This window comes from Mobula birostris, chromosome 5 (assembly GCF_030028105.1).
Source record: "Mobula birostris isolate sMobBir1 chromosome 5, sMobBir1.hap1, whole genome shotgun sequence".
NCBI classification, from domain to species: domain Eukaryota; kingdom Metazoa; phylum Chordata; class Chondrichthyes; order Myliobatiformes; family Myliobatidae; genus Mobula; species Mobula birostris.
Window position 1 is genome coordinate 187,537,072 of NC_092374.1, and position 22,729 is coordinate 187,559,800.

Here is a 22,729-nt window from a genome sequence, read left to right on the forward strand (position 1 = left end):
CACTTTCATCCTGCAGGGACAGGCAGATGCCAACCTCTGCCCTGTCTTACTGACTCTAAATCAATTGACTGCACGTCCTCTAAGGTGGGAAAACAAGATGCTTAACTGTTGTTCCAACCTAGAACAGACAATTCACAATCCTGATCAGCTGTCCAATCTCCCCAGGTCACCTCCTGCCAATATTCTGCATCAGCTGCTCCTTCTAGTGTTACAATGGCCACTCCTTGAGGAGTTCACTACACTGTGACCAGCAGCCACATGATCCAGGATTTGATTCTCCCGATGTCCACAATTGGTTTTGGAGTTGTCCCCACAATTTCTCTGGAAAGTCACTGGATCGTTTCAATCTGTCTCTCATTTACCAATGATAAGTGGGGTCAGACATTAACCCCTCACTGGGGACAATTTCTTACTGGCTCCATTCCACATTTTGTCACAAAAGTTCTCCCACTCATTTAGCCAGAGGAGCTCTGGCTGATATCCACAATCTGGTCAGGGACACATTGAGGAGAGAAAGTCTCCTTGTGAAGGGCAGGTTGATGCCCAGACAGCTGACTGACACCTGCACATCAGACTGATTGTCACCAGCGACTTTATTTCAGATATCAGGGTCTGATGTTGCATCGTACCAGGAACAGGAGAATATCTGACAGCTCTTTACATTCTTCATATCGTTTCAATGACGTCACACAGGAACTGAAATATTCAGCCAACCCCTGTGAGCAGGGGGCAGAGTGAACTTCTCCACATGAGAAACAGAACCTGTAACCTCACAGCATCTGTTACCAGTCTCTGGCCCAGACCATGAAGTACTTTAAGTGCAGTCACTGTTGCAGGGAATGAGACTCAGTTTGTACTGAGTAAGGCTGAACAAACAGTCATGTAAAAGCTGGCAACGTTTTTCCGATACTGGGGAGAAATCCTTTGTTCTTTTGGAAATAACACTGAAGGATCATTTACACCTTCCTGAAGAAGGCAGATGGGACTCTGGCTCAATGGCTCATCCAAAATTGGAGATCTCTCAACGTGCAACACTTCCTCAACACTGGTTCTGAGAATGCGGGTGATGCTGGTAAAGCCACAGATATCCCCTGTCAGTTTGTTATTTGATATTTTTATCAGTGATTTGCATGCAAAAACGCAAGGGTTGATCAAAAGGTTTGCATATTACACAAAATTAGGTGTTGCCGTTGATAATGAGGGCAGCTATTGTGGGATTTTTGCCCATTTAGGGAAGAGGTCTGATGAGTGTCAAATGGATTTCAAATCTAATGGAACCTTCTCCCAATCAAGATAACTTGAGAAAATGAATTCTGATCAGAAACTATAACTCTAGTTTGTTTTTTTAGACCCCAGGATGAAGTTCATCTTGACCTGGGACTCGGCAGATGGAAGCTCTGACAATGTGCTCAGTACCTCTTCCCTGGTGATCAAAATGTACCCAGTTTACTGCCCCATATGGTTCTCCCTCAGACAATGGCTCTATATTAAAATGCTCATCTGTTCTTTCAGAACCCTCTGACTTTACATTTCACCTCCCTGTCTCTCTCAGTCTACAAGTTTTTTGTATTTCTGCATCCATTTCCTCCTGTCCACCTGAGACAACCTGATCTTAATCAACTTGTGCTTTGAGCTTGAATTTACCCCCACTAAAGTTCTCTATCCCTCCCTATTCTATTAAGCTCTTCTTTAATACACAAATCCCTGACCAAACCTGGGGTCATCTGCCCTTTTCCTGATTCCTGTCTCTCGGTGACAGACTTCATTTGGTAATTAGTCTGTGAATCAGCAGAGAACATTTACACTACAAACACCAGTAGCTACTGATACTACTCTTGGATAACTATAGTCTGTGGGGTTAAATTATTCTCAAGGTGAACTCAGCCAGGACTTGCAAGAATTAGGCCATGAGGAAGGAATGTCAATATTTTGAACTTTGAATGGTTTATAACTTGAAGAGGAAAAGGGAGAAGGTGGTGTTCCCTTGCATTAATTGATTGGAAGGTGCTGTTGAAAACAAAAATCAGAATCAGGTTTATTATCACCAGCATGTGACATAAAATTTGTTAACTTAGCAACAGCAGTTCAATGCAGTACATAAAATAGAAGAAAAAAATAATAATATATCAATAAATCTTATTCCGGTACAATTTATACAGTATACATATATCGAATAGATTAAAAATTGTGCAAATAGATAGATAGATAGATAGATATACTTTATTAATCCCGAGGGAAATTTGGTTTCGTTACAGCCGCACCAACCAAGAATAGAGTGTAGATATAGCAATACAAAAAACCCCCAGCAATCAAACAACAAAATGCAAAACTACGCCAGATGGAAAATAAGTCCAGGACCAGTCTATTGGCTCAGGGTGTCTGACCCTCCACGGGAGGAGCTGCATGTTCGATGGCCACAGGCAGGAACGACCTCCCGTGCCGCCAAGTGTTGTATCACGGTGGAATGTGGCCAAAGCCCAACAGTAAAAAGTTCAATATCCAGTCTGCAAACATGTTCCTCGATCGTAATATACCCCGGATTGCACCATCCGTTGTTAACCAGATCAGTAAGCAGCCCACTCCTTCACGCTGCTTACCGCTCTCAGTGCACTTCCGGTCAGGTATTACCCACTGAACTCCTCTTCTCCAAAAATTTCTGTTGTCTCGATCCGGTCCTCTTTCCTCGGCTTTGTGATCCCTCTCTGTGTGTTTTCCTCCGGATTTCAGCAGGGCTGTCTGCCACTCTGTTCGCTAAGCCGACCGGAATTTGCTGGTCTGTGGAATACACAATGCGACCTTGCTTCTGTCCCGCATGTCGGGATGTAACCATTCCAGCGCTAAAGAAAACCCAAATAAAACTCTCTCTACCAGCATATTAGAGAGGGTGCAGCTTCGACGTGTTACCGGAAATAATATATTATATTAAAAATAAAGAGAGGTAGTGTCCAAGGGTTCAATATCCATTCAGGAATCGGATGGCAGAGGGGAAGAAGCTGTTCCTGAATCGCTGAGTGCGTGCCTTCAGGCTTCTGTATCTCCTACCTGATGGTAGCAGTGAGAAAGGGGCATGCCCTGGGTGCTGGGGTCCTTAATAACGGACGCTGCCTTTCTGAGACACCGCTCCCTGAAGATGTCCTGGATACTTTGTAGGCTAGTAACCAAGATGGAGTTGACTAAATTTACAACCTTCTGCAGCTTCTTTCAGTACTGTGCAATCGTCCCCCAATACCAGACAATGATGTTCTCCACGGTACTTCTATAGAAGTTTTTGAGTGTATTTGTTCACATACCAAATCTCTTCAATCTCTGAATAAAGTATATCCGCTGTCTTGCTTTCTTTGTAACTGCATCAATATGTTGGGACCAGGTTAGATCCTCAGAGAGCTTGACACCCAGGAACTTGAAGCTGCTCACTCCCTCCACTTCTGATCCCTCTATGAGGATTGGTATGTGTTCCTTCGCCTTACCCTTCTGAAAGTCCACAATCAGCTCTTTCGTGTAACTGACATTGAGTGCCAGGCTGTTGCTGTGGCACCACTCCACTAGTTGGCATATCTCACTCCTGTACACCCACTCATCGCCACCTGAGATTCTACCAAGAATGGTTGTATCATGAGCAAATTTATAGATGGTATTTGAGCTATGCCTAGCCACAGTCATGGGTATATAGAGAGTTGAGCAGTGGGCTAACCCCACACCCGAGGTGCATCAGTGTTGATCGTCAGCGAAGAGGAGATGTTATCACCAATCCGCACAGATTGTGGTCTTCCGGTTAGGAAATTGAGGATCCAACTGCAGAGGGAGGTACAGAGGCCCAGGTTCTGCATCTTCTCAATCAAGGTTGTGGGAATGATGGTATTAAATGCCGAGCTATAGTCGATGAACAGCATCCTGACGCAGGTGTTTCTGTTGTCCAGGTGGTCTAAAGCCGTGTGGAGAGCCATTGAGATTGCATCTGCCGTTGACCTATTGTGATGATAGGCAAATTGCAGTGGGTCCAGGTCCTTGCTGAGGCAGGAGTTCAGTTTAGTCATGACCAATCTCTCAAAGCATTTCATCACTGTAGATGTGAGTGCTACCAGGCGATAGTCGTTAAGGCAGCCCACTTTATTCTTCTTTGGCTCTAGCATAATTATTGTCTTTTTGAAGCAAGTGGGAACTTCTGCCCATAGCAGTGAGAGATTGAAAATGTCCTTGAATACTCCCACCAGTTGGTTGGCACAGGTTTACAGAGCCTTACCAGGTACTCCATCGGGGCCTTCACCTTGCGAGGGTTCACTCTCCTTAAAGGCAGCCTAACATCAACCTCTGAGACAGAGATCACAGGGTCACCAGGTGCAGCAGGGATCTACACAGCTGTAGTTGGTTTCTCCCTTTCAAAGCAGGCATAGAAGGCGTGGAATTCATCTGGTAGTGAAGCATTGCTGCCATTCATACTATTGGGTTTCACTTTGTCAGAAGTAGTATATTGCAGACTCTGCCAGAGTTGTTGTGCATCCGATATCGCCTCCAACCTCATTCAAAACTGTCTCTTTACCCTTGAAATAGCCCTCCGCAAATCATACCTGGCTTTCTGGTACAGGTCTGGATTGCCAGACGTGAATGCCACAGATCTAACCTTCAGCAGACGACGTACCTCCTGGCTCATCCACGGCTTTTGGTTTGAGAATGTGCAGGAAGTCTCTGTACGAACACACTCATCCACACATGTTTTAATGTAGTCGGTAACAACTGCAGCTTACTCAACCAGGTTCGAAGATGAATCCCTGAATATAGTCCAGTCCACCGATTCAAAGCAGTCCTGTAGGCGCCCCTGTGCTTCCCTTGTCCATACCTTCTTGGTCCTCACTGCTGGTGCTGCAGTCTTCAGTCTCTGCCTAAACTCAGGGAGTAGAAGTACAGCCAGGTGATCAGACTTCCTGAATTGAGGGTGTGGAATACTATGGTCGGCATTTTTGATGGTGGTGTAACAATGGTCCAGTGTGTTGGTTTCTCTGGTATTGCAAGTGATCTGTTGATGGTAATTGCTTAATGATTTTTTCAGACTGACCTTGTTAAAATCTCCCAAAACGATGGTGAAGGTGTTAGGATGTGCCGTGTCGTGCATGTTGATCCCATTGCTCAGATCATCTAAAGACTGACTGACATTGGCCTGAGGTGGAATGTATACTGCTACTAAAATGACCCCGGAGATCTCCCGTGGTAGGTAAAAAGGATGGCACTTAACTGCTAGATATTCCAGGTCCGGTGAGCATAATTGGGACAGCACTGATATATTTGTGCACCAAGAGGAGTTGATCATGAGGCATACTCCTCCACCTCTGCTTTTGAGAGACTGTATAGATCTATCCTGATGGTGTATCATAAACCCATCAATCTGAACCACTGCATCCGGTATGAAAGGGGTTAACCAGGATTCCGTGAAACAAAGGACACATGTGGTCCTAGTGTCCCTCTGATTCAGCACCCTGGCTCTGAGTTCATCGATTTTGTTCACCAGAGACTGCACGTTCGCCAGCAGGATAGTCGATGTAGGGAGCTTAAAACCCCCGTTTCCTTAAACGCACTTTGTAACCCCGATCTGCAGCCACGCTTCCTCCGTGGGTGCTTCCATCACAATCAAAGTTGTTTCTGTCAGTTTTAATCAGCAATAGTTTAAATGCATTAAGACGCCTTTGTTGACTGTACTGACCTTGAAATTTGTTGTGCCTTTCAGCTGTATCAGTCTGAAACAGGGATACTTAATCAAATATCCAAGCAAGGTTATTAACAGCCTGAAGGAGAGGCCTTCCCACACCCAACTGTATCAAGGATGAGAAAGGCCCCAAACACTCACTCACTCACCTCACCATCATTGGGATCCTTTACACCAACCTGATATGATGCTGAAATTTGACAACACCATGCACCAAACACCAGTCAGCTGAGACATGTTCCTCTCAAGACTACTTTTTCTAAAGACTCTCTGGAGTCAGATCAGAGGTGACTCCAGAATCATTCCAGCTGGGGTGACACTGTAAATCAGAATTTCATAACTGGGAAAAATGTCAGACAATTTCATCCCACAGGTCACAGGAATCCAGAGGGGTTGATGGAGGTGAGGATTATTCAGCTTTTTATCTTTTCTATCCTTTTATTAAAATGAGTCTAAAATTACTTGGAGATGTGACTGGAGTTCATACACAAGTGTGAAAATACCATGACAGATACCTCGATTTCTTCTGTAGCAACCAACCAGAATTGAAAAGATCACAATTGGCAGTACGATTGACAAGACGATACTGACAATTCCCGTGGTGGAAAGGCCTGTAATTAAAAACAAATTCAAATGAGTAAACCTGTAACAATTCATCAGGTAAATGACCATAACAGCTGCCTATTGATGCAAAGAACCGAACTATTCCACTTATCTCCACAGGGCAGGAAATGTACCAACCTCTGCCCAGACTTGCTAACTTTGTCTACCTGACTGAACCAACTGACTCTGCATGGCCTCCGATGTGGGATAACAACATGCTGACCTGTTATTCCGGACCAGAATTATTCTCTGCAGTCTAATCTATCCTGGTCACTTGCTGTCAATATTCTGCACTGGCTGCATCTTCTGGTGTTCCAATGGTCACACCTTGAGTAGTGCACTACACTGTGGCCGGCCATCGTACATGGTCCATGGTTTGATTCTCCTGGCACCCACAACAATTGGTTGTGCGGCTGTCCAACAATTTTACTGGAAAGTCACTGAATCACCCAAGTTCCATCACTCAGTCCGGTTTACCTATGTGCTCTCCAGTGATTTATCTGACCTGTATGTGTTCAACTGACCTGTGCTGTGTTTCTGGTGGTTCTGAACTGTTGATGTTTGGCCATTACTGTCTGACCCTCCAGCAGGTTTCCCTGCACCCAGTTGTGGGGCTGAGGACTGCAGCTGCTGGTGGTCCTGATAAAGCATCTTACAATGTACTGACTGAGATACTCAATGCATTCCAACCGCCCTGCAGAACAATGACTTCATCATTTTCATACAAGTTTATTTCACCACATACCAAAAATCGTAGCGCTGACGATCCAGGCAATGACGAAACAATTGATGAGGACAGTATCACAGAAGGCTTTCAACTTCCACCAAGTTGTGATCATCTGAGAACCTTTTTCAAAAATAAAAAGAAATTTACAACATTTGATAACCAAACAATATGAATGATTTAACACATGCATCAATGGACAAATGTCCCAGGTAACAGAGCTTGGCTCAGGGTTGTTTCGATTGGTGATGATATTGCATGTCCTAAACATCAACAATCCAAACAACTCTGAAATGGATCAGATGTCAGAGCTTTGGACTGAAGGAGGTTCAGGAGTTCACTCACCACTGCAGCAAATGGGGAGCTCAGAGAGACACAAAACACAGTTTGTGGCTGCTACCAGGATTTGTTTTACATTTGATAACTTAGATAAACCCTCAACCACTGACTGTGCATGTGGAAACAGATACACTGCAGCTTCCCTCTGGACATATCCAGCAGATAAGGCAACAGCCCACTGTGGATATTCTCTGCTGTATTCCCTCATGATCTCAAGGGCTGAGATTGACATCAAGTTGCCAGTGTTAACAAAAACTAATCCCAGCTGTAACACTGAGGTTACACTGTTTGACTGTGAATCCTGTTCTGATGCCGAGGACTGGAACAGCTGCTCACAGCATCAGGCAGTGGCTTATTCCAACATTGAAACTAAACAGCTCAAGGGTACAGGCTGAACTGTCCAAACGCTGGGATATTTAATACAGATAAGGGGAGAGGTTGTCCAGGACATCCAGTGGTGAGCAGTGCACAAGATCCAAGGCCACCTCTCTTGTAGTGTTTCTTGTTCATTTCTAATTGCTCTCAACAATGGGGGCGGTGGAAGAGCTGGTTTCTTATTTTGCATCCTCCATCTAAATTCCCACCCTCTTCAGACCCCACATTACTGAAAAAGAATTTCTCTCTATTTCCTCACAAATGCTCTTTCACATTCCCAAACTTATCGTCCACATCGCAGGAGTTACTGAGGTGTTGATTCAAACCCTCTTCATATCACCAAATCCCTTTCCCCCATTGTAACTATAACTCATTCACCTGAGACACTGCCCATTGGCACAACTTCCATCACTATACACTCAAGATTAACAGGCCTGAACACCCTATCTGATAAACTGGTTTAACTAATCACAAAAAGATTCAGCTCTTGACTACTGGACTGTTTAAAGATGAACTAGAATCCAAAATTATCACCCAGGTCATCACCTTGATGTTTTTCAACAATATGAACCGAACAGTGAATACTTGTGTAAAAATAAAACAAGTTGCATTAGGTCCCAACCTGAAATGTTGACAACCCCCTTAACCTCAAACAAGAGAAAATCTGCAGATGCTGGAAATCCGAGGAATACACACAAAATGCTGGAGGAACTCAGCAGGCCAGGCAGAAAAAAGTAGAGTCAATGTTTCCAGCCGAAACCCTTCAACAGGACCATTTTGTGTGTGCAACCCCTTGACCTTCACAGATGCTGCTGACCCACCGAGTTCCTCCAGCAACTTGTTTTCTGTTCCTGATCCCAGTTTCATCAGTCTTCTGTCTCCAATGAGACCTGTGGGTCTGACTATTCATCAGTCTCCTGTCTCCATGGAGACTTGTGGGTCAGACTATTCATCAGTCTCCTGTCTCCATGGAGACTCGTGGGTCAGACTATTCATCAGTCTCCTGTCTCCATGGAGACTTGTATGTCAGACTATTCATCAGCCTCTCTCCTTCCTCTTTGTCCTTGTTGTCCATCATGGAATTTTATCTCAGTCTAGATTTTATCCCACTACCTCCCCACATTAAACTTACCCAAGAAGCATACCTTTCATTCATTACCAATTTCCCTTCCAGCACTGAATGTTAACAAATTTGACAGGACTGATCTTCCATCTATTAACCGCCAACATTACCCTTCTCATAGACCAACCACTAACCACCCCCACCCTACATCAAGATTCCTACTGTCATTGTAATTGAGTTCCTCAATCACCAGTCGACCTTTCCTATTCACAAATCCTTATTGGCATCTCCTAAGTCAGTGGGAAATTTGATGTTTGAATGTCTGGGTTCCTGGTCCTGTTACAGTAGTGAAGCAGTTTTGGTCACCCTCCTACAGGAGAGATGCCATCAGCTGGAAAGTGTGCACAGGAGACTTGCGTAAGGATGTTGCCAGGATCTATAGACTCATAGAAAAGTACAGCATAGAAACAGGCCCTTTGGCCCATCTAGTCTCTGCCAAAACATTTAAACTGCCTACTCCCATTGACCTGCACCTGGACCATAACCCTCATACCCCTACCATCCATGTACCAATCCAAACTTCCTTTAAACATTGAAATTGAGCTCGCATGCACCACTTGTGCTGGCACTTCGATACAGACTCTCACAACTCTCCGAATAAAGAAGTTTCCCCTTAAACTTTCACCTTAAACTTTCCACCTTTCCAGTTAAAGATGGCACTACCAAAGGCATGAGACAGCTCACTGCTAGTTTGAAAGCAAAGGAATTCAATTAAAACCATTATTAATAACACTTTATTTTAAAGAAATTGTGGTAAACTACCACCACAAGCAATGAAGAGGCGAGCGAAGGCAAAGCGAATTCACGGGACGTGCCCTGCTGGTGCGCTGTAAAATCAACGCACTTGGAGTTGGAGCCGTGTTGGTTGGAGTGAACGATTCGGAGGGGAGAAGACGGGACAGAGGAGTTCCGATGCCCGTCCAACTAACCGGGTATGAAGATGGATCGCTCTAAGCACTGAGCCAAATTCAAGAGGTTGAGAACGGCTCCTTCAGCAGCGAATCCGGGTCTGAATTGAATCACTGGGTGGTGTTTTGAAGGCTCCTAATATGAGGTACAATCCGCTGTTTGGACCATCCAAATGCCGGCCCATATAGACTGGAAAGGCAGGATGTCGAGAGTTGGACGACGGTGGATCACTCTGGGCACCGAACCGATTTGGAGAGGTCGGGAACAGCTCCTTCGGCAGCTAAATCTCGGCCCGTAGTGACTCACCGGCGACAGGGCCTGGGTTCTAGTGTGAGGTTCCAACAACTTCAACCACTGAGGGTCAGAGATTCAAAGACCTTTTTGTGGGTTAATTTATTCTTTTGCTTTCTTATGGCCATGTGTTTTTTTTTATTCTCTGCTCATTGGGTGTTAGACAGATTTTTTCAGATATATGGGGTTAGTGTTTGTGTTTCTTTGTTTCATGGCTGCCTGTTAGGAGATGAATCTCAAGGTTGTATAATGTATACATACTTTGACAATAAAATGTACTTTGAATTTAAACACCGGCTCAGAAAGTCTGGGGGTTTCTCTCTCCGCGACGCTAAGGCTGTGAGACGGCCCCCAGTTGCTGTGCTTCGTGTCTGTGAACTTTGCAGCTATTTACCCTGCTAAAATGGTGAAGTGAATACTGAGGCTTGGGCTGTTCCAGGGATTTGGATCTAAAGACTCAATTTGGTTGGGAATGCTGTTGTTGTTGCTCGCTTCTCTTGTTTATATGATTTGTTTTGGTGTTTCTTTTTCTCTTTCTCTGTGGGCACTGGGGAGTTGGTCTCATTTTCTTCAATCGGGTTCTTTCGAGTTCCTTGCTTTGTGACTGCCTGTAAGCAAACAAATCTCAACCTTGTATAATTGATACATTTTTTGATAATAAATGCACTTTGAAACTTTGATCTTTGAAACTTAACCCATGACTTCTATTTGTCGATCCACCCAGCCTCAGTGGAAAGAACCCACTTGTATTTACCCTATCTATACCCACCATTATTTTGTATACCTCTGTCAAATCTCCCCCCAGACTGAGACATTGCAAGGAATAAAGTCCTAACTTATTCAATCTTTCCTTATAACTCAGGTCCTCCAACATCCTTGCAAATTTTCTCTGCACTCTTTCAACCTTATTTACATCTTTCCTGTTGGCAGGTGACCAAAACTGCACACAGTACTCCAAATTGGGCCTCACCAATTTTGTATACAACTTCAACATAATAACCCACTCCTGTACTCAATACATTGATTTAAGAGGACCAATGTGCCAAAAGGTTTCTTTATGACCCTCTCTTACTGTGACACCTCTTTCAATAAATTTTGGACCTGTATTCCCAGAGCCCTTTGTTTTTCCACACTCCTCAGTGCCCGACCATTCTCTGTGTAAGACCTGCCCAGGTTGGTCCTCCCAAAGTGCATCACCCAGCACTTGTCTGCATTAAATTCCATCTGCCATTTTTCAGCCCATTTTTCCAGCTGGTCCAGATCCCCCTGCAAGCAATGATAGCCTTCCTCACTGTCCACGACACCCCCACGCTCGGTGTCAGCCGCAAACTTACTGATCCAGTGAATCACATTATCAACCAGGTTGTTGACATAGATGACAAACAACAACAGACCCCGCCCCGATCCCTGCGGAAATAAATTTTCAACACAGATTATAGTTCAAGAATCCTCCAGCTCCTGGCATTAATACAATAAAAAGTACTCTTTCAAAATTACTCATATCTTTCCTGTAGGTAGGTGACCAAAACTGCACATAGTACTCCAAATTAGACCTTACCAAAGTTTTAGACAACTTCAACCTAAGCATCTCTTGTACTCAATACATTGATTTATGAAGGCCAATGTGCCAAAAGCTTTCTTTATGACCCTATCTACCCATGACACCACTTTCCTTGGATTACGGACCTGTATTCCCAGATCCCTTTGTTCTACCACACTCCTCAGTGCCCTACCATGCACTCCTAATCCTGGTGTCATCTGCATATTTACTGATCCAGTTAACCACATTATCATCCTGATCAGTGATATTGATGAGAAACAATGGACCCAGTGTTGATCCTGTGACACTCCACTAGTCACAGTCCTCCAGTCAGAGAGGGAACCACTGTTTGGCTTCTCCCACAAAGCCAATGTCTAATCAATTTACCATCTCATCCCGAAAGCCACGTGTCTGAACCTTTCTGATCAAACTCCCAAGCGAGAGCATGTCAAATGCCTTGCTAAAGTCCATGTAGACAACATCCGCTGTCTCGCCTTCATCAATTCTTCCGGTAATTTCCTCAAGAAACTCTAAAATATTGGTTAGAAATGGACTATCACGCACAAAGCCAAGCTGACTATCCCAGTGATAAAGCATCTTCTGACCAGAGAAATTCAGTGATAAGTTTGCAAAGATCGTCGTTGATGAAAATCTAACACCAAAACAAGTTTACAATGCTGATTGTTTTATACCTTAAAACCTAAAAAAAATACAAATACATTTTTACTGTGAGGTACAGATGTGTGATGAACAAGTGCAAGACAAAGTCTCTTTACTGGTAGCACATAAACTCAGAGTTTGAAATGATGGCGATACTAAACCATCTCATTATATATTCCAAAATCTGAAGCACTGCTGGCCCCGAGCGTTTCAGAGAAGGGTTATTCAACCTGTATATCGTGGTTGAGGCAGGAACATTAATAACACTTACACAGTCCCGGACCAGTCAGGTGTGGGGCCTTTAAGGCTCATCGCAATGACCGAAAGTGAGGCAGGAGAGGGGATCCAAGCCAGGCTGAAACACAGGGGGGTGAGGCCTCCTCGATCTGGCATCCTGTTGGCAAATGTGCCATCGCTGGAGAACAAAATCGTGGATCTGAGGGCAAGACTGCTGCATCGGAGGCAGCTGAGAGTCTGCTCAATTGTATGCTTTATCGAAACGTGGCTTTCTCCAGACACGCCGGATGCAGCAGACAGATCAGAGGGATTCACGATTCTCATTACAGATTGATAAGCTTCTGCAACCAGTCTGACTTGGCATTGGGGACCAGTGTCAACCATGGGAAGAGTGAGGCCACGCTCTTCAGCGTGGTTGTTATTCTGGGTGGAGTATCTGTGCTGGGACCTCTGTTGTTTGTAATGCAGAAATGACTTGGATCCAAATTTAGATGGTAGCTTTTCTGATGATAAAAGAGAACATTTGGCAGAGTTGCAGACATTGTACAGATATTGTGTGCAGTTTTGTTTGCCCAGTTGTAGGAAGGATGTGGAGGTTTTGGAGAGGGTGCAGAAAAGGTTTACCACGATGCTGTCTGGATTAGAGGGTATGAGCTACAAAGAGAGTTGGGTAAACTGCGAGTGTCAGAGGCTGTAGGGGGAAACCTGACAGAAGCTTATAAAATTATGAGAGAAGTAGATAGGGTAGACAGTCGGTCTTTTTCCCAGGGTGGAAATGTCAAAAACTAGAGGCTGTAGCTTGAAGGTCAATAGGTAAATTTTAAAGGAGATGTGCAGAGCAAATTATTTTACAGAGTGCCAAGTGTCTGGAGTGGGCTGCTAGGGATGGGGAGGCATTTAAAAGATATTCTGACAGGCAGAAGAATCTGCAGGGAATGGAGGGATATGGATCATGTTCAGGCAGAAGGGATGAGTTTGATTTGGTATCATGTTCAGCACAGACACTCTGCCTCAGGGCCGGTTCCTGTGTTGTACTGTTCTACATGAAGATCCTAAGGGTCTTGACAGAGTGTCGATTATTCAAAGTTCCGTGACGATATCATAAATGATTCATTATTGGACAAGAGAGAGACAGAGAGTGACACAGAGTGAGAGAGTGAGAGTGAGAGTGAGACTGAACAGCTCGTGAGTTGCCATGGTGGCAGAGGGCGGTGTTATCTGATGGACAGCTGGTGTCAAGCATGCTTGAATAAATACAAGGTCAGCTGGCTTTCTTGCAGATGCACAGAGGACACTGAATGAGCTTTGTTGTGCCCACAGAAGGGTGGGTTTTTGTGGATCGATCGGGAGAATCGATCAGTGGCTCTCGCAGTGTGTAAAGGGGTGACCGGTGGTAGGTTATCAGTGTGTCCAACCCTCGCCTGGGTAGATAGCTTTACCACTGAAGACGGTTCCCTTTGATGTGGTCATATTCGGTGACTTCGAAGATTTCGGAGGACAACGGGAAGATATAGCATCAGCATACTTGGACAACCAAAACACCTCTCTCTCTCCAACACAACTCAACTCAATAACATGAACTGAACTGACTTCATTTACCTAGCATCGTGAGACTGTATCCATTACCTCCTAAGCTTGAAGAAGCTTTGTTTTTATGTTTCCACACTTATATATGCATGAACTTTGCTAACCTGTTTGACTTATCTGGTTTTATATTACGTAGTTACTAATAAAATAGCATTTATTAACAGCAATACCAGACTCCAGGTGTGTTCCATTTCTGCTGGTTCTTTAACCCATTTCGGGGTACGTAACAGTTCAAAGTCAATTTTATTATCAAAGTACATAAATATCACCATATACAACCCTGAGATTCATTTTCTTGTGTGCTGCCCTGCAATTCTCTAGAATAGTAACTATAACAGGATCAATGAAAGATCAACCAGAGTGCAGAAGACAACAACTGCACAAATGCAAATAAATAACAAGACGATGCGGCACTGGCAACACACTCTGAAGAGCAACTGCAACGCCTCATGGACAGCTTGTCAAAAGCCTGCCAGGACTTCAGCTTGACCATCAGCCTGAAGAAAACCAACGTGTTGGGTCAAGGCGTTGAGCACCCCACTGTCATTACCATCAAAAACTACGAGCTGGAGATAGTTCACGAGTTACATACCTTGGCTCCACCATCACGGACAGCCTCTCCCTAGACACTGAGATCAACAGACTGATTGGACGAGCAGCCTCAACATTCGCCAGGTTGACAAAGAGACTCTGGGAGAACAGAAAGCTGACGACGCACACCAAAGTTGCAGTCTGCAGGGCCTGCGTCCTCAGCACACTGCTTTACGGCAGCGAGACCTGGAGCCTCTACTACAGACAACAGCGGCGTCTCAATGCCTTCCACCTTCATAGCCTGTGACACATCCTGGACATCACGTGGACTGACCGAGTCACCAACAGTGAGGTCCTGGCCCACGCCCAGATACCCAGCCTCTTCACCCTGTTCCAACAACGCCGTCTGCGTTGGCTGGGCCACGTACACTGCATGTCAGACAGGAGGATCCCGAAAGACGTGCTGTACGGGGAACTGGCCTCCGGCAAGAGAGCACAAGGGCGGCCCCATCTTCGTTTCAAAGAGGTTTGCAAGAGAGACATGAAGTCACTGAAAATGAACGTCGAGAGGTGGGAGGACATCGCAAGTGATCGCGCACTGGAGGCTGGAACTACGCAGAGGTCTAAAAAGAGGAGAAGAGAAGCTGAGGCTTGCTGCTGAAGAAAAGCGCACTCGTCGGAAAAACAGCGCCAAGACAACACTGGAGGACAGCACCTTCAAGTGTAGTCGATGCAGCCGAGACTGTTACTCTCGTGTGGGCCTCTACAGACACAACAGACGCTGCTCTAACACAGTCTGAAGCAAGACTTTCCAGGCGCAGATCCATGGTCTCACGAGACTAACGAATGCCACCAACAAGTACATGAGGTAATGAGATGGAGTCCTTGAAAGTGAGATCATTGATTGTGGGAACATTTCAAGGATGGGACAAGCACAGTGTAGTTGTCCTCTGTTGTTCCAGAGCCTGATGGTTGAGGGGTAGTAACTGTTTTTGAACCTGGTGGTGTGAGTCCTGAGGCTCTTGTACCTTCTACCTGATGGCCACAGTGAGAAGGGAGCATGACCTGGTTGGTGGGAATCCCTGATGATGGATGCTGCTTTCCTACGACAGTGTTTCATGTAGATGTGCTCAAAGGTTCAGAGGGCTTACCCATGATGAATCTGTTACTTTGTGTCGGGTTTTCCATTCAAAGTCATTAGTATTTCCATACCAGGCTATGATGCAGCCAATCAATATACTCTCCACTGCACATCTATAGAAGTGTCGAAGTTAGAATTAGAAGTTTGTCAAAGTTTCAGATGTCATTCTGAATCCCTGCCAACTGCTGAGGAAATGGGACAGGCGCTGCCAGGCTTCCTTCAGAATTGCATTTACATGCTGGACCCAGGACAGATCCTCTGAAATAGTAGCACCCAGGAGTTTAAAACTGCTGACCCTCTCCACCTCTGATCCTCTGATGAGGACTGGCTCATGGACCTCTGGTTCCTTCTCCTGAAGTCTGTCATCAATTCCTTGGTCTTTCTGACATTGAGTGAGAGGTTGTTGTCATGACACCACTCAGCCAGATTTTCAGTCTCCCTCCTGTATGCTGATTCATCAACACTTTGATTTAAGCCTGATTTATACTTCCGCGTCAACTGGACACCATAACCTACGCAAGTGGCTTACGCACATTGTGAGCATTTATACTTGTGCGTTGGTGTGTCTGCATCGCTCTGCACTTTGGGCACGTCACGCATGCGCACACACCTGCCTGCACAAGGCTTCATGGTCATGGTAGTCTTTCTCGGGGTAAACAAGAAGCGAGCGTCTTTTTTCGTAAAAGCGAAATACGTCCTCCATAATTTCGGAGGCCTGTAAAGCTTTATGGAAAGCATTACAGCCAGAGTTCCTTCCCTGCCCTTCAGTCACCGAATGGGAAGCTATCGCAGCGGAGAATGAAATGCGATGCTACCAAGCAGACCAATCACAGTTGTTGCGTTCTGCGTTGCTGCGACGCGCGGTTACATTTTGGGAGAGGTACGCATTGCAGCAATGCAGGATCTCGCGTAGGTTTCCGCATCGGCTTTGCGTAGGATTTACAGCGATGCAGTACTTACGGCAACACGGTGACGCAGAAGTATAAATCAGGCTTAGCCTGTGACAGTGGTGTTGTCAGCAAACCTGAATGTGGCATTGGAACTGTGCTCAGCCACACAGTCATCAGTGTAAAGCAGGTAGAGCAGGGTCTAAGCTCACAGCCCTGTGGTACACCTGTGCTGATGGAGATCATGGAGCAGATGTTGTTGCCAATCCGAACTGACTGGGATTTCCAAGTGAGGAAATTCAGGATCCAATTGCACAGGGTGGTATTGAGGCCAAGGTCTTGTAGCTTATTGATTAGATTTGAGGGGACGATGGCATTGAATGCTGAGCTGTAGATAATAACGAACATCCTGATATATGCATTTTTGTTGTTCAGATGTTCCAGGATTAAGTGAGGAGCCAATGAGACGACATCTGCTGTAGACCTGTTGCTCCGGAAGGCAAATTGGAGAGGATCCAAGAAACCTCTCAGGCAGGAGCTGATATGTTTCATCACCAACATCTCAAAACACGTCATCACTGTCAATGTACCTCAGTGCAACTGGGTGATAGACATTGAAGCAGGTCACCACGCTCTTCTTGAGCACCAATATAAATGAAGCCTGCTTGATGCAGGTGGTACCACACACTGCTGACACAAGAGGTTAAAGATCTCAGTGAACACACCAGCCAGTTGATCAACATTTTAGTACGTAGCCAGTTACCTAGTCTGGTCCAGATGCTTTCCCTGGATTCACCCTCCTGAAGACAACCCCCATTTCAGATCAACGGGGGATGTGGGAGTTTTCGATGGTTCCTCCATGTTCTGATAGTTAACATGAACATAGAAAACACTGAGCTCATCTGGAAGTGAAGCTCTGCTGTCTCCCATATCACTTGATTTAACTTTATGGGAGCTGATAGCATTCAAAACCTGCCACAGCTCTCGAGGATCCCATCGTTGATTCAAGTTTGGTTTGAAACTTCACGTCAAGTGTCTTCAGATCTTCTACCTCCTCCTCAATCTTAATGAGAAGAGGGCATATCCTGGGTGATGGGGGGCCTTAATGGTCAATGCCGTCTTTTTGAGGCATCCTTTAAAAGATTTCCTGGATGCTGGGGAGGCAGGTGCCCATGATGGAGCTGACTGAGTTTACAACTTTCTGCAGCTTATTCCGATCCTGTACACTGACCCCTCACACCAGACGGTGAAGCAACCTGTTAGGAAGCTCTTCACAGTGTATCGGTAGAAAGTTGTGAGTGTCTTTGGTGACATACCAGTTGTCCTCAAATTCCTCAGGAAATATAGCCGCTGTCGTGCTTTCTTTGTAATTGTATCAAGATGCTGGTCCAGGACAGATCCTCAGAGATGCTGACACCCAGCAACTTGAAACTGCTCACACTCAGCAAGCTGTTTACTGTCTACCTGTGCTGCACACTACATGCACTCTGAATTGTGTTTTATTAATGTATGTGTGGTAATATTTTGTGTTCTGCACTGTCAGTGATGTGTGTTTTGTGGGTGCACCGTGGTCTGGAGGAATATTTGTTTTGTTTGGTTGTATTATGTACAGTCAGATGACAATAAACTTGAATGTGAACGTGTCCTATTTAACTGAAGATAACTTTATCTCTTGTACAGTCAGTTCACTCTACAATACATGTGACATTCTGTTACCTTCTCTAATTACTTGCTGAAGCTGAAATTGAGACAGTTACTAATGATACCCAGTGAACCAGCTCCCTCTGCATCTGCAGCCTCTCCCCATTTCAATAATACACTCCTTCGTTTTCCCTGACAAAATGAACAATTCCACATTCTGCCACCTTACACTCCATTTGTCAATGATTTGCCCATTGTCATCACTCTATCCCTTTGGACCCTCCACATGTTCTTATCACAATTTACATTCCTCCTTATGCTGGTGTCAAATTTAACCACCATATCATTGGTACCTTCATCTCCCACAGCAAGAACATTACAGAAAATTACGAAAATCTCTGTTTACAGAACCAAACACAGCAGCATCCATTTTTACATCCAGACAACCAGAAAAGATCCATTTATACCGACTGTCTTCTTCCTGTTTTACATTCTCCACAATAACCTTTGATATGACACAGTAAATGTTCACTGGAAATCTAAACACAGCAGATCCACCTTTACCCACAGCACATTATCACTGTAAAAAGAGGCCAATAAATAGATCAAGCATGATCTCCCTCTCACTAAACCATGTTGATGTTTGCTGATTCAGGGATGTGTGTTTTAGGTGTCCTGTTATTGTGCCTAATGATTAAAATCTCACCTGTGCTCTCAGAACCTGCTAAATCTTCATATCTCACATTCCCTGACCCAGTTCTACAACAGTTTAGTCCAGATACATTTGAAATTTCTTCACTTCTCTAACACTCCTCCTGTGAACTCCTGATCTTCATCACTCCACCACTGGTGTGTGTGCTTTGATTTACCACAAAGACCAAACTCTGAGTTTCCCTGTCTGAAACTCTGCGCTTGTGCTCCTCCTTTCAAACCTAATTCGATGTTCAGTCCAGGGTCACCTGCATCATTATTGTTCCCTGTGGCTTGCTGACATATTATTTTGCAATTTCCCTCTGAAGCTTCACAGTACTTTTCATTATATTAATGCCAGGAGCTGGAGGTTTTGCTACTATTCTTGAACTATAATCTGTGTTGAAAGTTTATTTCTGAAGTGGACTTGGCCAGGAAGTTCCTGAATGAGGACATGAGGAAGGAATAACAATATTTTGATGTTTTATAAGCTGGAAAGGAATTTGGGGGTAAAAGCCACAGAGCTGAAAGCTGCTGTTGAATGAAAATGTTGTTGTAAGTATCCAGGAGAGACACAAGGGAGACAATCCTACCCCTTCCCAACCTTGCCACTATCAGGATCATGGGGGAAACTTTCCCTCGGTCCTCAGCTCCAAACTGATTTTGTGTTACACTGAAGTTCAACACAATGTGAAACACAAATGGATTGAGTCAGCTCCTCTCAGGGTCCCTTCTATTAAAGACCCTCCGGAGTCAGTTCAGAGACAATTCCCAAATATCTCCAGGCATTCTGTGTTACTGCAACACATCAGCTCATAACTGGAATGAACAATACAACGTCAACCAATTGTAGAGGACTGGAAGAGTTGGGACAGGGTGTTGATAATTCAGACAAGATTTAATTTGATATCTTTTTCTTTTTGAAAATATGTCACATTTCACTTGCTTGCAAATTTATATCCAAGTGTGTATTAAACAATGAAAGATACCCTTCAGTAATTCCATGATCTTGGTCACATATGGAAGTGCTGTGATATAAAATGAAGAAAGCTGCAATCCTATGATCATCACAGTAATCACTACAAAGTCCAGCGGTGAAAGGCCTGCAATTAAAAGTAAATCAAATCAGCAAACATGTAACAAAGCTCCAGAGAAATGTCAATGAACACTTCCAGTGGTTGCAAGAACCAAACTCTAACACTGATGTCCCAGAGAAGGGAACATGCCAATTCCCACCCAGTGTGCAAATGTGTGACCCAGACCTGCACCAGCAGACCCTGTATAGATTAACAAGACACTGAACTGCAATGCCAGGCAAGAATGAATAATTTACAGTGCCCACTCTATTTTCCACGTGGGTCTCCAGCCCAGTCTTTACACGTCACCTGCTGCCAATTTCTGCACTGGCTGCTCCTTCTGGTTCCAATGGCCAGACCTTAAGGAGTTCATTAAGGTCCATAGTTTCATTCTCCCAACATCCACAACAGTTGATCATGGAGAAGCCCATAAATTTCACAGAAAGTTGCTGAAATTTTCATTCCAATTCTGACCAGTTTCCATAGAATCTGCTGTTCATAACTGGAGCTTGATGCCAGTTCTTCACTGGTGGAAATTCCTCACTGGCTGCATTCTACGTGATTGCAACCTAATTTCCCTCATTTCATGATGTGGTCAACAGTCCATCAGAGAAGAAAAAGCTGTACATGGCATTCATCGAACAGTCAGACATGTCAGTCACTGTCACCAGCTCCATCACTCCAGATGTTTGTGTTGGAACGTCAGATGGTGAACAGAGGAAGGAAACAGGAGTGTTTCTGACAGCTGCTTTGACTCTGCATATCTATTCACTGATGTATTGATTGAACAATTCAGACAAATTCTGTGAATGGGAGCCACAGTGAAAATCTACTTTAACTATGCCCACCATCTTGGTGAATCTTTTCTGCACTCTTTCTAGTCTAATCACATTCTGACAGGCTGCATCACTGTCTGGTATGAGGGGTGGGGATAGGCTACTGCACAGGACCGAAAGAAGCTGCAGAGGGTTGTAAACAACAGGAATTCTGCAGATGCTGGAAATTCAAGCAACACACATCAAAGTTGCTGGTGAACGCAGCAGGTCAGGCAGCATCTCTAGGAAGAGGTACAGCCGACGTTTCAGGCCGAGACCTGACAAAGGGTTTCAGGCCGAGTCCTGACGAAGGGTCTCGGCCTGAAACGTCGACTGTACCTGTTCCTAGAGATGCTGCCTGGCCTGCTGCGTTCACCAGCAACTTTGATGTGTGTTGCAGAGGGTTGTAAGTTTAGTCGGCTCCATCCTGGGTACCAGCCTACAAAGTACCCAGGACATCTTCAAGGAGCAGTGGCTCAGAAAGGCAGTATCCATTATTAAGGACCTCCAGCACCCAGGGCATGCCCTTTTCTCACTGTTACCGTCAGGTAGGAGGTACAGATGCCCAAAGGCACACACTCAGCAATTCATGAACAGCTTCTTCCCCTCCTCCATCTGATTCCTAAATGGACACTGAGCCTTTGAACACAAAATAATCTGCAGATGTTGGGGTCAAAGCAACACACACAACATGCTGGAGGAACTCAGCAGGTCGGGCAGCATCCCTGGAAAAGATCGGTCGACGTTTCGGGCCGCGAGGGGTTCCAGCCTGAAACATCGACCGATCTTTTCCACGGATGCTGCCCGACCTGCTGAGTTCCTCCAGCGTGTTGTGTGTGAGCCTTTGAACACGACCTCACTTTTTTAACATATAATATTTCTGTTTTTTTACACGATTTTTAATCCATTGAATATACATATACTATAATTGATTTAGTTATTTATTTATTTATTATTATTATGTATTGCATTGAACTGCCGCTGATAAGTTAACAATTTTCACGACACATGCTGGTGCTAATAAACCTAATTCTGATTATGTAATATTCATTTATGATTACATTTATTTATGTAGTATTTATTTACGTCTGCAAGATTGGAACAGAATACTCCAGGTGTGGCCTGACTAAAGATAGTACAGTTGTAACGTGACGTCCCAACCTTGTACTCAATGCCCTACCGATGAAGGCAAGCACACCGTTCACCTTCTTTACAATCCTGTCTGTTTGTGTCACCACTTCCAGGGAACTATGTACTTGTCCTAAGCTAATTACCATCTGCCATTCCTACGCCCACTGACACAGATGATCTTGGTCTTGTTGCACACAGAGACAACTTTCTTCACTGTCCACTATCGCACCAATTGTGCTGTTGTCCATGGATTTACTGATCGTGTCACCTACATTTTTGTCCAAATCGTTAACGTGAATGACAAACAACAGGGGAACGAGCACCAATCACTGCAGTACACTATTTGTCAGCCACTGCCACCTCTGCCTCTGACAACCAAGCTAAATCTGCTTTAGTGATGCTGGTTGGGAGAATTATCTTCTTGGATACTGGTGAGAACTTTGTTTCTCTTTAGGAAATAGCACCAGGTGATCTGTTACATTCTCCCAGGGAACATAAATGGTTGCTTGGTTTCATGTCTCATCCAAAGGCAGAGCTGTACTGGAGTGTTAAATTATGAGAGATTACACAGACTAGGACTGCATTCCCTGCAGTTTACTCAGGTGTAATTGGAGTTTTCAAGGTATTAATGGTAGGTGGAAGCTATTTCCACACGTTGGGACTGAGAAACGTTACCACAGAAATTCCCTTACAAAGCACCGTTTTGACTCAGTGTTTTACAGTTGGGATTTACT

General features: G+C 44.6%; 1 protein-coding gene across 5 annotated transcripts in view; it reads right to left on the reverse strand.

Annotated features, from left to right (window-relative positions):
* LOC140198141 (uncharacterized) overlaps positions 1-22,729 on the reverse strand; it is a 197,954-nt gene that overhangs the window by 71,804 nt on the left and 103,421 nt on the right. For 4 of the 5 annotated variants that reach the window (XM_072259103.1, XM_072259101.1, XM_072259100.1 and 1 more), the window contains exons 7-9: positions 19,963-20,076; positions 7,044-7,145; positions 6,211-6,306 (exon numbers count right to left, since the gene is read on the reverse strand). In XM_072259103.1, coding sequence (XP_072115204.1) covers positions 6,211-6,306; positions 7,044-7,145; positions 19,963-20,076 — 312 coding nt within the window. The remainder of the gene's footprint in view (positions 1-6,210; positions 6,307-7,043; positions 7,146-19,962; positions 20,077-22,729) is intronic. The other variant, XM_072259102.1, reaches the window with a different exon arrangement.